Source organism: Sarcophilus harrisii, chromosome 4, assembly GCF_902635505.1.
Source record: "Sarcophilus harrisii chromosome 4, mSarHar1.11, whole genome shotgun sequence".
NCBI lineage: Eukaryota > Metazoa > Chordata > Mammalia > Dasyuromorphia > Dasyuridae > Sarcophilus > Sarcophilus harrisii.
Window position 1 is genome coordinate 364,494,032 of NC_045429.1, and position 18,979 is coordinate 364,513,010.

Consider the following 18,979-nt stretch of genomic DNA (forward strand, 5'->3'; position numbering starts at 1 on the left):
AAAAACCATTACATTGAATTCCCAATCCCTATATTTATGCAATTTTTGATTTCCTTCACAAGCTAATTGTACAATATTTCAGAGTCTGATTCTTTTTGTACAGCAAAATAACGTTTTGGTCATGTATACTTATTGTGTATCTAATTTATATTTTAATATATTTAACATTCATGTCATCCTGCCATCTAGGGAGGGGGGGGGTAAGAGGTGAAAAATTGGAACAAGAGGTTTGGCAATTGTTAATGCTGTAAAGTTACCCATGCATATATCCTGTAAATAAAAGGCTATTAAATTAAAAAAAAAAAAAAAAAGAAAGAAAGGCAAAAAGCAATTCCCTGCTCACAAGGTGCTCATCGTCTAATGAAAGATGGATATGCAAGGATTTGCATCCTTAAACTCCAAGTCTATCATTCTTCATCTGTCTATTCATTTCTGTTTGTGTATGTGTCATGTCCCCCAACGTCGCGGGGGGGGGGGGGGGATGGAAGAAAGAGCTCCACAAGAGCATGTGTTATCTAAATTTTGTTTTCCTCATATTCTATTTCAGTGTTCTACCCAGAGCAGTCACTTAATAAATGTTTGTTGGGTTAAATCAAATTCCACAGTAAACCAGCCAAACAAAATATTCATAAGAACAAACACTTGATTAGGTCTCAACACTCACTCACTCACAAGGGCCACTGGGCTTGGGAGACTCCCAGGTTGGTGACTTGGTCTGGAAAAGATGGGGCGTAACAGCTGGAATGAGGAGGAGGCGGGAGAGGAAGGAGGCGTGTCTGCAGCTGGGAGGAGTAGAGAGGTATATGCAAGGGGGAGGAGCACGGAAAGGAGGAGACCAGAAAAGAAGGAAGAAGAAGGTAGAGAGAAGCTGGAGGTAAGGGAATTGGGAGAATTTGGAGGCAGCCTAAATAGAGGGAGAGAAGGGGGTCCAGTAAACTGAGGAGGCGGAGGAGAGAGGAGGGAAGAGAGGAAAGGAAGTCCCGGAGAGAGGAGGGACCTGGGGGTGTGGACTGAACAGGGAGCAGAAAGCCAGAGAGGAAGGGAGGCGTTTACCCTGGGAGGGAGGGAAAGAGGAGGAGGGAGAGGAGGTCCTTAGTTCTCTCTGGCATCTTCCCTTCCTGCCTCCTAGTTCCCAAGCCACAGAGAGAGAGACAGAGGCAGAAGCGGCAGAGACAGAGGCGGCAAAGGCAGAGGCAGAGGCAGAGGCAAAGGAACAGGCAGGCACAGGCAGAGACCGAGGCTGAGGGAGGCCGGAGCGTGGCGGAGGCGTGGAGGGAAAAGGGCAGCCGGGCGGTGGGCAAGCAGAGCAAGGCCGAGGGTCCGTGGCCATGGCCTCTATGGCGGCGGCGATTGCAGCCTCGCGCACGGCAGTCATGAACGGGAACCGGCCGCTGGACGACAAGGAGCGGAAGCGCTTTACCTACTTCTCCTCGCTGAGCCCCATGGCCAGGAAGATCATGCAAGACAAGGAAAAGATTCGCGAGAAGTACGGGCCCGAATGGGAGCGGCTGCCCCCCAAGCAGCAGGACGAGATCATCGACAAGTGCATGGTGGAGCCCCACATCCAGGCCCGCTACGCCGCACACCGCGCCGCCGGGGCCTCCAAGGACCAGACCCCTTCCTGCTACCCCAACTTGCGGGTGCCCACGGGGCAGAAGGTCGTGCACTTCGGAGACGAGGTAACTGGGGAACGGGCACCGGGACCAAGAGCGGGGAGAAAGAGTTGGGAAGAGGGACACACCCCGAAGTGGAGATGGGAGGCTGCAGGTGTGCTTTTGCATCGTCCCCCTGCCTAGCGCTTTATCCCTAAATCCTCCCTAGTTGGGTCACAACACCTACTCTGTCGTAGTCTTTGTTACCTGCCCTAGGTTCACTGAGAACTGGGTAGGAAAAGGCTTCCTTTAATAAGAAGAACTAAAATCTGACCTGCAGGAGTCTGAGTCTAATGGAGGGAATAACATGCACCCAGACTCTGGAGTCATGGGCTGGAAGGGAATCTTTGCTAAGATCGCCTATTTATTCTCCCTGCTTCTAACAAGAGACACCAGAAAGATAATATTTACCTCTAACCATCAAAATGTACAAAGAAAGTTTTCCTATATATTACCTTAATTGAAAGCACCTTCCCATTATTGGTAAACGAGGAAGGAATTGACAGAATAGAAATTAAGGACTAGGGTATAAGCCTGGTGAGAAAAGTTTTTAAAAACAATTTTCTTGTAAAGCATTATGCACAAGTTACTGTTTGGAACAAGGATCATGCCCCCATTTATCAACTGAAATATGAAGGTAAGATTACTCTAACTGGCCTCTCCCAATTTAAATGTCCTCTTGTAAGCCACAGATAACAGCATTCATAAGCCTCTTGATATGATCCAGAAGTCAAATTGTGTGCACTTTTCTAGGGTGTGGGGCAACTAATATTTGAAATCAGAAAGAGAAAAATGGGAGCTGATAGTCACCAAAGCCAGAACACTTAGTACACAAAACCACCTGCTTTTTTGTGGCTTGGAAATATTCTCTGACCCAGTAGGCCTGGGCATCAGACAGCAGCAGGAGCATTTGTCCCATCATCACTTAATCACTTAGGCTAAAATCATCAAATGTATAATTTGGAGCCAATATGTATTGAGTTAGGAAGATACTGTCTCCTGAAGTCATTCACTTTAAGAGTGAAGTTTCAATCCAATTTATACTTATATGTGTTGTGGCACTTATTCCTGTAAAAGTCTCATTTAAGTGAAAGGAAAGTGTGAAAACATAGGCATATACTGCCAATACTACTTTATGCTGGAAGAATTAAAAGAAATTCTCCATTAAGTTTTAAACTATAAAAATTTTGCCAGGAAAAAGTGGGTATAGCAAAAAAGGAAGCCAAAAGTATAGTGTTGTTTTTTTTTTAAATTATTTCTTCTCAGAAAAATCTTCAGTATGAAAATAGGTGTTTCTATGGACACATGATGCTGTTTCTTGAATGCTCAGAATTGGGTTATGGAAAAGTAAGTCACTAGCATCTTTTGGAAAACTTATACATATATGAATAAGAAGTGAAAGAAATATTTTTAGAAATATATATCTTGAAAAATAACTAAATATTTTTCCATTTCAGACTCCAAATACTTTATATGCACTTATGTATCAAAATAAAGGTATACTTATACATATAATCTCTTTCAGGAAACTAGCCAAATTATTTTCTTTCTCTCCCTGGAGTCCTATGGTCAGATGCCAAGTTAAGCTGTGCCTAAACTTATACCTTTAATGAGATTTAAAAGCAAATGGAACTAGAATTAACCCTGACTGTCCATCTTAAAATCCTGTAGGAGCACACTAGCCTTCTATTTCAAAGCTTATTCTTGCCTTTGCAAAGATGGCTGCTAACATGGATTCTGTACTGTGACAAGCATAGGAATATGCCAAAAAAAAATTTTTTTCAGCAGAGGTTGTGAAGGATCTAGGCTGAATCTTACCCCTTAGGATACGTTGAGACTTATCTGGGGTACCACAGTTTAACAAGTTCTAGGATATTTGGCACTCATCCTGCACCCTAAAAATATAAATTGGAAATAGATCAAGTCCATTAGAATTGCTTCTGTCTCTGATGATCCTCTCTAGACTAGGACCTGTGGCAAATTCTTGGTCATATTCAAAGGGTTAGAGTGGGTAGGTTTGGGAGCAATTAAGAGCAGAATGCAAGAAGGAACACTGCTGTTGATTTGTCTGTTTTGAGTAATCCCAGGTTTGAGATGATTCCCAGTTAGAACACATTTTGTCTTACCTAGTATTGAACTGTACTCTCCTGGGACTGGTCCCAAAGACTTCAGATCGAGGGCTAAGTAATTTGGGGTGGGAATTACTCAGGACACTCACAATGACTGCTGGTGATTTGGACAACCTGTGGTGTCCCTAGTTTATATACTGCAATGTGGATCTCTCATTCCCTATAGTAGAAGGTCTTGGCATCTCCTATGAATATAATGAATTGTCAGGGATTAAAATTCTCATCACCCTAACAAATTCTTGAAAACCCAGGTACATTTTCAATCTTTTCTTTTTTTAAACTCAGCTATCCAGGAACCAGAGAAGCAAACATTTCCTTGCTGAATAATTTCTATGCATTAAGTAGCTCTGTAAAAGGTGTTGACTGATTGCCTTGCCCTTTTAACATGTAACAGTTAACTTTTTATATCACCTGGACTCTTACTTTCTTAGGAGTCACTCTAACAAATATATCTATCCTCAGCCACAGAGGCATTCATCTCATAGCATAGTTTTGTTTTTGTGACTGAAGATGTTTTCTTTGGCGCCAATATTATGACGAAAAATTCAAGGTGCATTATTAGATGAATGCTCTTAACAGTATGATTCCTCATGTCATGTCTCAATTAGCTTGGTTCTCTTTCAATTTGAATACAAATTGTTAGTAAATCTTCTAGGGTCAGGCATTTGCATTTTGGAAGGTTTAATAGCACCTTCCCTGCTTTCTATTACAAAATAAGCAATAAAATGGGACCTTTAAAAAGATCACTACGGCTTGTTGACTCATTCTACTCCTACACCTTATTTGTGATGACCCTGATAAACTATTCAAAAATAATACTACAGCAGTGTTATAAGATGTGGCAATTATTATTCTTTGCTTCTAGCAATCACAGGCAAATGGATAGTTTTCTTCTTTATAGTTGTAGTGACTCACTTTTTACCTTCCTCTTCTACTGGTCTCCCATCTTCCCAGTAAACTTACCCAAACTTATCAGTTGGTGCCGTTGTCTAAGTTTTTGATGATACTGGTATGGATGTTCTTGTAGGATATGGTTTTTAAAGAACATATAGTCAAATAAGTTCTTCCCATAATATTCCATAAGAAGTAATCTTTGACTTTTAGCTCTTAAGTCCTAATCTCTGAAATCTGGTGTTATTTCTCATATTTCCATAGAGAACCCATTGTCTGTGAGTTTAGGTTCCTGCTGTTCTTATAATGAGTCCATAAAATATCTGAAAAAAAAGGGGGAATGACATTCCCATCTCTGCCTTTGATGGACATCTTAATCTATATCAATTCAATAGACATTATTGAATGCCTCCTATTTGCAAGGCACTTTTACAGCCGTGGAGGATGAAAAATGAAATATGTTAGCTCTTAGGAAAGGCTCGTTGCAATAGGCAATATGCTATGTACCCAGATGAGTAAGGACAAGATAATTTGAGAAAGAACTCTTACAAGTAGGAATGGGAGAATGGAGAGGATCAGCAAAAGTTCAATAAAAGAGGAAATACCTAAGCTGAGCCTTAAAGGGAGATATAGGAGAATGAAAGAGGGAGGGAAAAAATTCTTTGTATATATCATTATTATCATACCTAAGAGAGTACCCTATAATAGACCCTCATTAAATATTTGTGGGGTTTTCTACTCCATTCCACTCCACTCCGTTCATTATAGTGAAAAGAGCACCAGCCTTAGAAAACCTATTTCAAAACTTAACTCAGACCCTTAGTAGTTTTTCAAGTTTGGAAAGACCACCTAATCACTTTTAGCCTCAGGTTCTTCATGTGTAATTTGGGACCAATAACATTTGCCTTATCTGTTTCAGAGTGATTCTGAAGAGCAGTTGAAATACTTGTATGGAAAACTGGTTGTAAAACATAAAATGCTATATGATTTCAGGGTTTGGGTGTTTTGTTGTCGGGGTTTTTTTGGTAACAATAATTTGAACATTTTGCTTTTTGAAACCAGACCTGTGATACCTCATAACTCCTTTTATTGTCTTGTGTCCTTTTCAATATTATTAATAATCTGAATGTTTAGCTTCTGGAAATACAACAACACAATACAGATATACAGAAATACAGATATACAACAACACACATTTTTCTTTCATCTTGTCTCTTCTCCAGTCTTTTGCCAAATTCTTCAAATAATCTGAAATTTGTGTTTTGGTGCCATTGGTTTTTAGAGTGGAATATATAATTATGATGCCTACCTTCTCTCTGGGCTGATTCATTTTCTAGAAAAGATTCTAGGATTGTTAACTTTTCTTATCTCTATTTTGGATATTAGGCACTGACTTCTAGGTACTACCTTGAAAGGTCATCCTAAAAAGATTCCATTGAGTAGATTCCATCTATTCTCATCATACCCCAAATGGGGAAAAGTAGAATGCTTCTGGATTCATGTTCTGTTCTCCTCCTTTCCCTGAACTCCCCTCTATCAGAAGTCATTTTCATTTGAATTGTCTGTACAGTCAGTGTTGAGTAATAGTGACACCTGAATTGGCATTCTTAAAAAGTATACTTTGAGAGCTGAGCACATATTCAGCAGGTGGGAAGAGGAGATTACTGGAGGCAGACAGGGGATGTCTCCCCTTTTTCTTTTTAGGCAGTATACAGACAGGCTCATTAATCTGCACAGTTCCCTGGGGAAGAAAAGTTGTCTGTTGACTGCCAAGAAACAGAGGTGCAGACAAATTAAATGACTTGTTCACTATCCCAAAGAGATGAAAGCTTACGTTTCTCTTTGCACAAAACTCTTGTGTCTTTCTCAGTACAATTAAAAGTTTTTGATACAAATGCATAAAACTTTCAGTTAAAGCATTATTATTCCAAACATTGTTTATCTTAAAATATATGAGTATGAATAGCACACACACACATATAAATATATACATATATATATATATATATGTATATATATATATATATACATATATATATATATAAACACCAGGCAGACCAATTTGAGGACTTGTATATGTTTCATAAGTCTTTTGTCATCATAAAAATTTCCCTCTCTATCTCCTTTTCTCTTCTTCTTACCTCCCTTTTGACTTGTTCTTCCCGTTTTCTTTTTCTTTCTTCTCTTCTCCTGTTTTTCCATATGCAGTGGGGCTCTGGGAAGCCTTTCAGGAAAGCTGAAGATTTGTGTTTGTTGTGATCTATAGAGGCTGAAGTTCTATTTTTTTTTCCCATGGTGCTCAGTTATGGATTAAGTCATTAGTGGAACATTTTGCTGTTGGAACTATAGGTTTGCTTATCCGGTTATAGAAATTCTCTTACCTCAGCAAGACTAAATATACTGCAGGCCCAAAGGAAGAACGAAGATGCATTTTAAAAAGTATTGGTAACAGTCCCTATACAGGCATTTATTACAGAAAAACACATTGTAATCATTCCACTTAATTTTTCAGATACACAAACCATTTGCAAAATGTAAAAATAAATATAGCAGGGGCACTGTGTTTAATCCTTACATCGATCAGTGCTTTGGGAGAACAGATAGTTTTCCTACAATGTTAATACTTTTGGGGTACTATGCAACAACTCAATAATTAAGCCTTATATTTGCTGGGCAAACTACTTTATCTCTGAAACAAAGGAGTCTGTATTGTAGATTTCTTATGGAATAGTGAGCTTTGATTCCTGTTCTGGGCAGAATTTTCTATTTATGTCCCACTTAACCAATATTCCAGGTGGATTGGAATATTTCTCAGTATTTTTACTTAGCTCCACAACTGAAATAAATTTCATTATTCAATAATAAAATAGTAACAAATTATCACTTTAAAGTTTACCAAACAATCTCTACCAAAAAAAAAAAAAAAAATAAGACATGCAGTATGTATATATAAGTATATTCATTCATGTAGATATGTAGTACATGTGTATAGATATGAGGTTTATATGAGTATGTAGGCTTGTGATTTTGATGGAATGGGCATCTCCCCAGTGAAGTTTACCTCCACCAATGCAGATCTATCTGTGAATCAAAAGAACATAGGATTATCGACTTAGAAATGACTATTTTTGGCTTTCTTTGTAATCCCAATGCTTAGCCTAATGCTTAGCAAATAGTAAATAGTAAATGTTTCATAAATAAATGCTTATTGATTGATTAACTCCCACAGTGATAACCTATTTAACCAATTTAGTGAGTTCTGGGATCATTCAATCACCTAACCAACATTTTCAATTGCCCATCACAAACCTTTATAAGTAAACCTCATATACAGCATGAGCTGAAATGATTTGGTTGGTTGAGGGTTCTGGATAAGAGTTGCTATTTATAGCAAACATATCAACTGGCAACTTTTTAGTCTAAAAAATAAATGAAATACTTTTTTGAATATAATTTTATCTTTTTTATAATTCAGGAGGTGTTTCAGTATCGTATAATGCTTTGTGGTAATTATTGGAAGTATTGAAGTTGAGGACACTAGTATCGAATTATGACTATACTGCTGACTATAGGTTATCAAAGAGCCATAGTACAGTGGAAAGGGCAGTGAATTTGGCATCAGAGGACCAGAGCATGAATAAGCTCTGCTGCTTATTAGCTACTAATGACTTACTATCTTATTGGAGAAAGAAATGGCATCTTTGCCATGAAAACCCCCAAAATGGCATCTCAAAGAGTCAAACATGATTGAAGTGACTAAACAACAACTGGATCTTACCTTCTTTGAGACATGCTTTCTAGTGGGGGAGATGACAAAATACATCTATACCCATATACATGTAGGTATGTATACATATGCACACCTGTAATGTGTATATCTATACAAATATACACATATGCATATGTAGGAGGAAAGGCCTCTTGTAGAAGGTGAGATTGAACTGTCTTGAAAGAAATCACAGAACAGTCTAGGCATGGGGGACAGCTAGTGTGACGACATGGAGACCAGAGTTGGAATGTAATTGTAGAAAAGACAAGTAGAAGTGGGCCATTGTTGTGGCCCACAGTTGAATAGGCTGTTCTAATGTCCTATAGCTGGATTGTTGAATTTGAATACTGAAGTGTCCATCATAAACATAACACTGTATAGTAGATACAGTAAACTTCCTGTGTAGCACAATAGCACAAGCAGGATTTGGGATGTGGTTGGACAGATGTTCTGATGAAAGAGTTGCTATTTATTTGATACCTATTTAAAGGGGAGTAAAGTGTAAGAAGATTGGAAATGTAGGAAGGGGTCAGGTAATGAACTTTAAGAGCTAAACAAAAGAGTTTATATTTGATCTTGGAAATAATAGGAACCACTGCAGAGTAAAGATGGAGGTGGGGTGGGAAACAGAGGGGTAACATGGTTATACATACTCTATAAAAACAATCTTAACAGCTGAGAGGATGATGAATTGGAATAAGGAGAGATTTGAGGAAGGAGACTAGTTAGAAGACTATTTCAGTAATCTTAGCAAAAGGTGATTAGGGTTTGACAATAATTAAGGAAGTTGGGGAGAGAGGGTTTAAAAAAGAGAAAATGAGTTCTGTTTCAGACATGGAGTTTGAAATATCTATGGGACATCCAACTCAAGATGTTGAGAAAAGGACATGCATGATTGTAATTCAGGAAAGAGATTAAGACTCGATAGGTAGATCTGGGAAAGTTGTTGGTTAAATCAATGGAAATTGATGAGGTCACTAAGTGATAGTATAGAGTGAAAAGAGGGCTTCAGAAAAAGCTTTGAGTGACACCAGGAGTTAGTGGGCATGACCTGAATAAAGAACCAGCAAAAATAATTCTGAAGGCATAGTTAGATTAATAGAGGATGAATCAAGAAAAAGCAGCCTCATGAAAATCAAAAGAGGAGAGAATATATAGGGAGAAAGTGAAACCATGTCAAATGCTGCAGAGAGATTATGGAGGATGAAAAAAAAATAAAAGCTTTTTCTTTATTTATTTTATTCAAGCTTTTTATTTTTCAAAACAAACATGTGGACAATTCTTCAACATTAGCCCTTGCAAAACTCTGTGTTCCAATTTCCCCTCCTTCCCCCATCCTGTTCCCTAGATGGCAAGTAATCCAATATATGTTAAACAGACAATTCTTCTATACATATTTCCACAATTCCAAAATCATGCTGTATACACACACACACACACACACACACACACACACACAAACACAATCAGATCACAAAGGAAAAAAAATGAGAAAGAAAACAAAATTCAAGTAAATAACAACAACCAAAAAATGTGAAAATACTATGTTGTGATTCAAATTTAGTCCCCACAATCCTTTCTCTGAATGCAGATGATTCTCTTCATCACAAGACTATCAGAACTGGCCTAACTCACCTTGCTGTTGAAAAAAAGCCACGCCCACCAGAATTGATCATTGTTTAATCTTATTGATATGTACAATGTTCTTTGGGATCTACTCACTTCACTTAGCATCAGTTCATGTAAGTCTCTTCAGGTCTTTCTGAAAGAGGATGTCAATTTTTATTAAGATCATTAGATTAGCAATCAAGAAATCACTGTTAATTGTGGAGAGGGCAGTTTCAGTTGAATGATAAAGTCAGAAGGCAGATTATTATTTTACCTTTTGAGGTAAGAGAATTTAAAACAGTCATGGGAGAGGAAGTGGATTCACATAGTGTAAATGTTTTTCTCAAGTTATTTAGCCCTTAATGGGAAGAGAAATATAGACTGATAGCCAGTGGAGATGGTAGGACAAATTGAGGTGGTTTGTGTGTGTATATATGTTTAGAATTAGGGCATGGGCACGTATGTAGACAGTAGAGAGAGCAAATAAATACACAGAGATTGAAAATGAGAAGTGAGATTAATAGTAGAAGCAATTTGCTAAAGAGTATTGGATCAGAGCAAAGATATATGTAAAAGGGTTTGTTTTGGCAAAGAGAAAGGCTACTCAATTCTAAGAGACTTGTAATGGAAAGTACTATCCATATCCACAGAGAACTTTGGAGAGTGAATGTAGATCAAAGCATAGTGTTTTTACCTTTGTTATTGTTTGCTTGGGTTTTTTCTTTCTCATAGTTTTTTTCCTTTTGATCTGATTTTTCTTGCACAGCGCGATGAATACAGAAATATGTTTAGAAAAATTGCATGTGAGAGAGAGAGAGAGAGAGAGCGAGCGAGCATAAGCATCTTTTGATATGAAATAGAAAGACTGTGCTGTGAGATGAGATGGGGGAGCTCACTTTGAATAATGTCCATTTATTTTTGGTGACATAAGAGGTGAAGTTATCCCTAAAATATATCACTTCAACTAAAGAGACTGATTTTCATCTTTTTCCAATACCAAGTACACAAGAATTTTTAGCTAACAATAGATCTGTCCTTGTATACTTGGTGTTGGAAAAAGATCATCTAAAAGCATATATTAGGACTTCTTGCCCTCTGGGGGAGGGAATGAAGGGAGGGAGGGGAAAAGTCGGAACAGAAGTGAGTGCAAAGGATAATATAAAAAAAATTACCCAGGCATCAGCTCTGTTAATAAAACCTTATAATTTAAAAAAAGCATATATTAAAAATCTTTTGACATACTAAGATGCAGCATGGAACAGGTTAGACAGAGTTCCAATAATCCAGAACTTGTTGCTCCATACTGACATGAACACAGACTAAATTTGAATAGAAAACAGTGAGGTGAGTGGGTAATGTTTGAGATTTAATCAGAAGACCTAAGTTTGAAACTCAGTTATATTGCTTAGTAATAGCATGACCTTTAGTCATTTTTCCTCTGTGCCTGTTTTCTCATCTATAATAAGGGGTTATAGAGGTAGCCTGGCATAGTGGATAGAGTTTAGAATCAGGAAGAATTTGATTCATATTCTGCCTCTGACATTTTGTGACCCTAATGGGTACTCTGCTCAAGCAGCTCTCAAATCGATCTGTTAAGTCAGATTAGAATTTAATTAAGGAAGTTTTCAAAAAAGAACTTCCATGGTAATGGAGAGGATAGGTCTTAGGTAATTTCTAAGTTCCTTTCTAGTAAAGAATCCTATGAAGTATATAATTTATCAAGATTATTTATCTTGAAGTCAAGTAAACGGCAAATCTATCTTTGGAGCAGTGAGTTGATGGAGGAGAATCCTAGAATTTCAAGTTTAATTTGAAGGGATTATTAGATCATCATTGTCCTTACCAACTTCCTCAAAAATAGAATAAAAGTTACTAAAGGTCAGTCTAAAAAGTGCTTACAGATCTCAAAATATTTTCCCCCTTCTTTAATTGCTAGTTCTGTTCTTTGTCCCTTTTTTGACTGATATGGGAGGTTGGGATTTCAACTGTCTTTCTTTGATAATCACTTGGTTCTTGGTCCATTTCTTTTTTCCATGGAGGCTTTTGTAAGAGATTGCTATAGATGTTTGTTATTCACCAGGGAAGAAAACTTGATGACTGTCTTTGGTGGAGGTGTGGAGGTAGATATCTTTCCATTGGCCCTGGCAAAAAAAAAAAAAAAATGCTTTATGAATTGAAACAATTGCCACACTGAGGTGTCATTTGACCTTTTGGAAGAGGATGTTGAATGGGATTGGGTTTCTAGATAAGAGAGTAGTGTTAAAAGCTGCTGGCATTTCAGAGGAAAAGGTACTTTGAGAGAGGGGGAGAGAGGGAGAGAAAGAGGGAGAGAATGAGGGAAGGAGGGAAAGGAAAACACAGAGGAAGACAGACAGACACACACACGAGACAGAAACACACACACACACACACACACACACACAGAGAAGGAGGGAGAAAGGGGAAGGAGAGGAGACAGGGAGAGGGAGAGTGTGTGTGTGTGTGTGTGTGTGTGTGTGTGTGTGTATCTGTGGATGCGCAAATATCACCCCATATGGGTTTTCTGACAATTTCTTTAGGAGAAGTTGGCAGTACCTCCCTTCTCTATTGAGCAGGCACCTCATTGCCAAATACTATATGTCTCAAATTCATTCTATTTGTCTTTTTCTCATCTTCAACTTCTCTCTCAGGCCCTCCCCAGAGTGATAACAGGTATCGTGTCACCAGTGTGTCAGGACTATGTGCTCCTGTTCCTTTCTGAAATGGAGAAGTTATTTTCAGAGTGGCTGAATTGTCCTTTTAGCACTTCTCCCTGGTGAATTTCTTTTATCTAGGGAAACTTGAATCTTCTGAGAGCATTCCAACAACACCCTTAAAAATGAGACATTAACCACTGCAGCAGCCAGGAGCAAAGTTGTGTTTTGGTTCAATGGAAATTTTAGATCTTGAGGGATATGTGTATGTGTGTGTGTGTGTGTGTGTGTGTGTGTGTGTGTGTGTGAGAGAGAGAGAGAGAGAGAGAGAGAGAAAGAGAGAGAGAGAGAGAGATATGCTTGCCCCAAAATGTATATAATTGGCTAGAGAAGAATGTGCTTGGCAGCACACTGGTGTGCCTGCTGGTTCTGGTGGGATGTAAAAAAAAAAGATGCTATTGTATGAGAAGTATTTGCCACTCTGAAATTCTGATGCCATTTGTATCCAGCTGCTGGGAGAGCCTATTCTCTTGTAAAAAGCTTTTTGTTGCTTGGGTCTGCAGCTGATGGCTGACATCAGATCATACTTTGGTTTGGCGTGTGTGTGTGTTTTTTAAAGTGCTGTATTATTTTTACGAGCACAGAATTGTGGAAAGCTGAGGAATCCACCCCTTTATTCATTCTCTTGTAGATAGAACAAAAGACTGCAGACTTGACCTTGGGTTGGAGAAAGATGATTGTGCAGTGAATCCTCCAAGCTTTGATGAGTCCGAGACTCTTAGCAAATGAGAATTGATATTACAGGCCCACCAGCTCATCCCCCAGGTCTTTATGGGGTTTACATCTGCTTTGTGGTATTTGACTGGCTTCAAAAATATCTATCAAAAATAGAAGTCTTGATTTAATCTGTAGAATCTGGAGAGTTTCAAAGTGCACAATTTCAGTGTAAGAGGAAATTCATGTTTAAATAGCAGGAGGCTAGTAAGAATGTATTCTATTCTCTTTTAATGTTTCTTTTGCCCTTCTTGAAGCTGATGACTAAGTATTCTTATAGCCTTCATCAGTCTATTTGCCAAGTCAGGGGGAATTTTATAATGCTAAATAGAAGAATCAAACTTCTTTAAAAAAAACAAAACAAAACAAAACAAATCCCTCCTCCCCTTTAAAAATTGCTTTAGTAAAACTTTTATTATAATTTCAGAGCTGGTAATACTATTTTATGTGATAATAATAGCTCCCTTTTAATATAGTCCTTTAAAGCTTGCAAAAGCATTTCCTTTCCCACAAACCTATAAGGCAGGTAGAATTCTCATCATTTTACAGATGACAATAAACTAGCATTTATTTAGCACCTTAAAGTTTACAAAGCACTTTACAAAAATTTTGTTTGGTCTGTACAACAGTCCCGGAAAATAGGTGTTATTCTGAGACAGACAAAGGTTAAGTGATCTGCCCAGATTCACAAAGCTGGTAAGTGTCTAAAGCTAGATTTGAAGTCTTTCTTACTAAAGTCAACCTCAGATGAGGAAATGGTATCTCAGAGCAGTTGAAGGGATTTGCTTAGAATTGCACAGATTGGAACTTAGACCTAGATCTTTGCTTCAGTTTTCCACATGAAAAACTTATCCTGTTGCATTATTACTGCAAAGAACAACTTGAATTTTGGAACCATAAAATCTTTGTATTGGAAGGGACTTGAGAAGTCATTTAATCTGACTTCCTGCCTAATGTAGCAGTGCTTTCTACAACATCTCAATCTTTGCCTGAATGCTTCCAATGATGGAAAATTCAGTATCTCATAAAGTAGCTCATTTCATTTCAGGAGGATCAAAATATGAAAAATAATCTGGGTTTAATGGGAATCTTTAACTGGAAGGGGAGAGAGAAGGGCCTGTGTTCCTTTTTATTAGTTTGTGAATGTTGATCAGACTCTCTAAGTAACAGAAGACAAGGCACAAATATATAGAGTTTGATATTGCATGGAAAGGATACGATGAAATTAGCTTGACTTATATAATGATTCACATGATAATTAGGCATGTAATCATTAGGCATGGCTAATAAGCCATTCTTATCAAGGATTATAATTAGCATTACTTTTACATAGCCAAGCAAGGAATTTACATTTTTCTTTTGGGGGCACTTCTCTAGGACATTTGAACAGCCTCTATATTTAATTTTTCCTAATACTGTATACATTCTCCCCTCCCCTCCATCTTTTTCTTCATCTCCCTCTCCTTCTGTTTTTCTCTCCACCTACCTTTCTCTCTGTGTATCTCTCTCTTTCTATTTATCTCTGTGTCTCTGTCTTTATCTTTTATCCTTTCTGGCTATCCTACCTGAAAGGTCCTTAAACAGAAAGTCCAATTACTCCTGAAGTCCCCTACCCCTTACCCAAAAGATTCAGCCCAAGGTGACAAAGGATATGAGGCAGCAGAAACTCCAAAGCTATGGCCATCTACTCTGGTATAATTACCACATTACAAATGATTATAGAGGCTTAGAATGGAGAAAAGATGGAATAAGAATGGATTCTGGATCCTCAGCATCTGGAATGTTTGTATTGAAGGAAGAAAGAGAAGAAGATTGGGATATGAGGAATAGAGGTGAAAAAGGATACAGGCTAGTTTGGAGAATTTTTGTTTAAGCTGAAACTTGTAGCTGATGAGCAAGTATTAATTCTTACTGTGTTCTAGATGCTATGCCAAGTGTTGGGGATAAACACAAAAATATAGTCTTTGCTCTCAAGAAATAGATTAAAAATCTAATTAAGAAGTATGAAAGTAAAGGGGAAAACAGAGATAAGATGATAATTTGAGAAATCAAGGAAATGTATTTTGAGAAGAGAGGAAACTTACTTTTTCCTATGTCCCACGTAACACTACCCAGGAGTACTTCCGTAAGTTGAGTTGCAGAGCACCTTTAGATAATGCTGGTGAAAATGCATTAATAGGCTTCATAGATATCACATTAATTTAACATTTTATTTTTGTTTGGTCGTTTTAATCATGTTTGACTCTTTGTGACCCCATTTGGAGTTTTCTTGGCATATTATTTTTTTTAATATAATCTCCGAGATTAAGCTGTTATAATTTTATGAAGCATAGTCCAGTGGCTAAAATGCTGGAATCGGTATCGGAGGCATATACCTCTTGTCAGTGGTCAAGTTTTTTAACTTCATAGGCCTCAGTTTCATCACCTATAAAACGAGGAGTTTGAATAAAAGGACCTTTAAGAGCTCTTCCAGTTCTAAATTGATGGCCTGTGTTCACTACTGGCAAAAGAGGGTACCATCAAAGTTTGAGAAGATCTATAGAAGAAGAATACTGAACATTAAAGATTAATTTACCCTGCTTCCCAGTTTTGGGTGGGGCTGCTTAATCTAACTTCAGCTGTACATGGACAAATGCCCATTTGGCAGAAACATTATTGACTAGAAGATCTTATAGAAGACAGTATTCCTCAACCTCATTGCCCATTCAGACCAATTTCTGGGATTTCTCATCTACCCTTCTTCTGTTTCCATTCCAAATGGGGTTTCCATTTACTGTTCAGAACAAAGCCAAAGAAATAACAGAAATAATTATCATGGAATCATACATTTAGATCTCAAAGGGATTTAAGTGCCTACTTAAACACACTATTTTGGATGTCAGGTGTGATGTAAAGTAAAGGTAATACTTTATCCTTGCTCCCAGAGATTTTATATTGGACCAAAGTTTGAGCACATAGTACCTTTTTCATGGTTTCTTTTGTGTTCTGTTTTTCCCAGAATCTTAATTTCTAAACTCCTCCAATCCTTCTTAGTCTCTTTTATTAGTTATATTGTTAAATGGATACTGTATTTGTCTATTTGATTAAAACCATATTCCCTTTAAAGTCTCAGGGTAATCGTACAGGGCTTTAGGAAAGATACCAGATTAACTGAGAGCAATAAGCAAAAAAGCTTGATTCTTGATATCTAAGGTGAAACAAGCTTCCAAGGTCAGAACAATATGGAGGGTCATGGAGTGAGAACAGTCCTAGAGGCATGGTTTGTCCATGACTGGGTCATGGGTTTGGGTTTTGTAAGCTTCAGTTCAGATTTCATGCTTACTCTTGAATTTTTATTTCAGGATATAACTTGGCAGGATGAACACTCTGCCCCTTTCTCCTGGGAAACAAGGGTAAGTTGGATTAAGATTTATTTTTACTTTTTAAAAGGATTGAGTAATTACATGTCTCTTTTTACAAGCTAGCATTTGATGGCCTTAGAGGGTGGTAGGACTACTAGTCAGCCTATAGTTGACATGCCCATTGTTTGCAGAAAAAAAAAGGAAGGGTGAGGGAACAGTTAAGAGTTAGAAAACTATTATGGTGTGGTTTGGAGACTTTTAAAAAAGCACATTAGAGATGAAAGCAATAGTTAATATGATCAGATTAATTGCATTCTATTGACTGGGGTAATAATCTTTCCTGGGTTCAAGGGAACATGTCACATGATACTGCTGGATGTGTTTCTCCTCCTCACATCTAAGTATTCAGCTCACATTCCCCATCTCTGCCTCCCAGGAGGAGAAAATTCACTGAAAGGAAGGACTTGTGAACAAGACTCTTTGGATCCATGGATTAATATTTTGTTGTGATCAAAATTAGAAAGTTTGAGAAGAGCTTGGAAGGAAATTTTAATTTGTTTCAACACTAGTTAATGGTTGGGGTAGCTAGGGGAATTCAATCAACAAATCTTGACTGCCTAAAGTGTGCCAGGCTCATAAAGAAAAAAATCCAAAGGCATCGGTGGATTTTTTTCATTTTGTAAAATTATATGATGTTTTTCTTCCCCTTAGAGAATAATTTCCTAATGTGGATACTGTGGGTGTGGTGGGATATAAGAATTTAAGCCTCCTTGTGATGACTCAAAAAACATTTTTATGCACCTACCATGAGCTAAGAACTATGCTAAGTGCAGGGGATACAAACAAAGAAAAGAGAGAGCCCCTGTTCTCAAGGAACTCATTGTCTAATGCAGGAGCAACTTTGCAAACTACTATGTATAAACTACTAAGTCATCGAATATACTAGATACATTGGAAATGATCACAGAAGGAAATCACTAGAATTAAGGAGACTCAAGAAAGACTTGTTAACAAGTTGGGATTTTAGGTGGGCTCTACAGAAGCTCTGTAGTATATAACCCAAAAGAGATCCAGAATCACATCTACTCAGAATTGGAATGTATGTGATTTTCTAAAATAGGACCCTGGAGAAAGTCCTCTGGTCCTGTGGAATTGATTCTTCACCTACCTTTTGGATACAGAGTGGTTGGTAATATTGGTCTCTTACTTAAATTGGGTTGTTCTAGGAAAGATTTGTTCCTTTCCTCACTGACTAGTAGGATAGTAGTATATCTTCCCAGAGGGGAACTATAGAGGAACAGCAGTGATAACTCCATTAAATCATCAATCCCTTTATTTTTATTCAAGTTACCAATCCAAATCAAGCACCAATTTTTTTTCCTAATAGTATTTTATTTTTCCAAATATATGTAAAGGGTTTTCAACATTAATTTTTCTAAGATTTTGTGTTCCAGATTTTTTCTTCCTTCCTCCCTCCCCAAGAAAGAAAACAATCTGATATAAGTTATTTCTATGTAATCCTTTTAAACATATTTCCACATTTGTCATGTGCAAGAAAAATCAGCCCTAAAGGAAAAAAATCACAAGAAAGAAAAACCAAATAAATAAACAAAAAGGTGAAAATACTATATTTTGATCCACATTCAGTCTCCATAGCTTTCTCTCTGATGGCATATTTGCGATGGTATATTCGATGACCTAGTAGTTTATACATAGTTTATACGTAGTATACATAGTATCTTGCTTGATCCATAGGCAAGTTACTTTACTTTTTCTTCTTCTATAAGATAAGAAAGAGGGACTAGGTGATCTCTGAGGTCATTTCAGCTTTGAAAAAAAAAATGCTGACCATCTGTTTTTGATGGAAAGCCTGTCCTGAAAGGCTTTGAAATTGGGAGACCTACCATCTGTTGCTTTGTTTCTCCTTATACTCTAATGAGACCATAAAATTCATGGGATCAATTAATTTTTGGAGTTTCATAAAAGATCTTGGGCCTCTGACCTCATAGAATAGCTTAGTATCATGTTCTATTTGATACTCACCAAATCATTGGTTTTCCTGGGGTTTTTCTGGGGACACATCTAAAATATATTGAGTAGTTAAGCATTCCCAAGGGCATTTGGGTGAGGTCTGTGTTCACTT

At 37.6% G+C, this 18,979-nt stretch overlaps 1 protein-coding gene across 2 annotated transcripts in view; it reads left to right on the forward strand.

Moving 5' to 3' along the window:
* The first annotated feature begins 819 nt into the window (after nt 1-819).
* Nucleotides 820-18,979, forward strand: part of C4H1orf198 (chromosome 4 C1orf198 homolog) — a 44,328-nt gene continuing 26,168 nt past the window's right edge. The window contains exons 1-3 of one of the 2 annotated variants that reach the window (XM_023502070.2): nt 820-874; nt 1,357-1,679; nt 16,837-16,887. In XM_023502070.2, coding sequence (XP_023357838.2) covers nt 1,374-1,679; nt 16,837-16,887 — 357 coding nt within the window. In that variant the 5' untranslated portion in view covers nt 820-874; nt 1,357-1,373. Of the gene's footprint in view, nt 875-966; nt 1,680-16,836; nt 16,888-18,979 lie in introns of those variants that run through there. The other variant, XM_012547980.3, reaches the window with a different exon arrangement.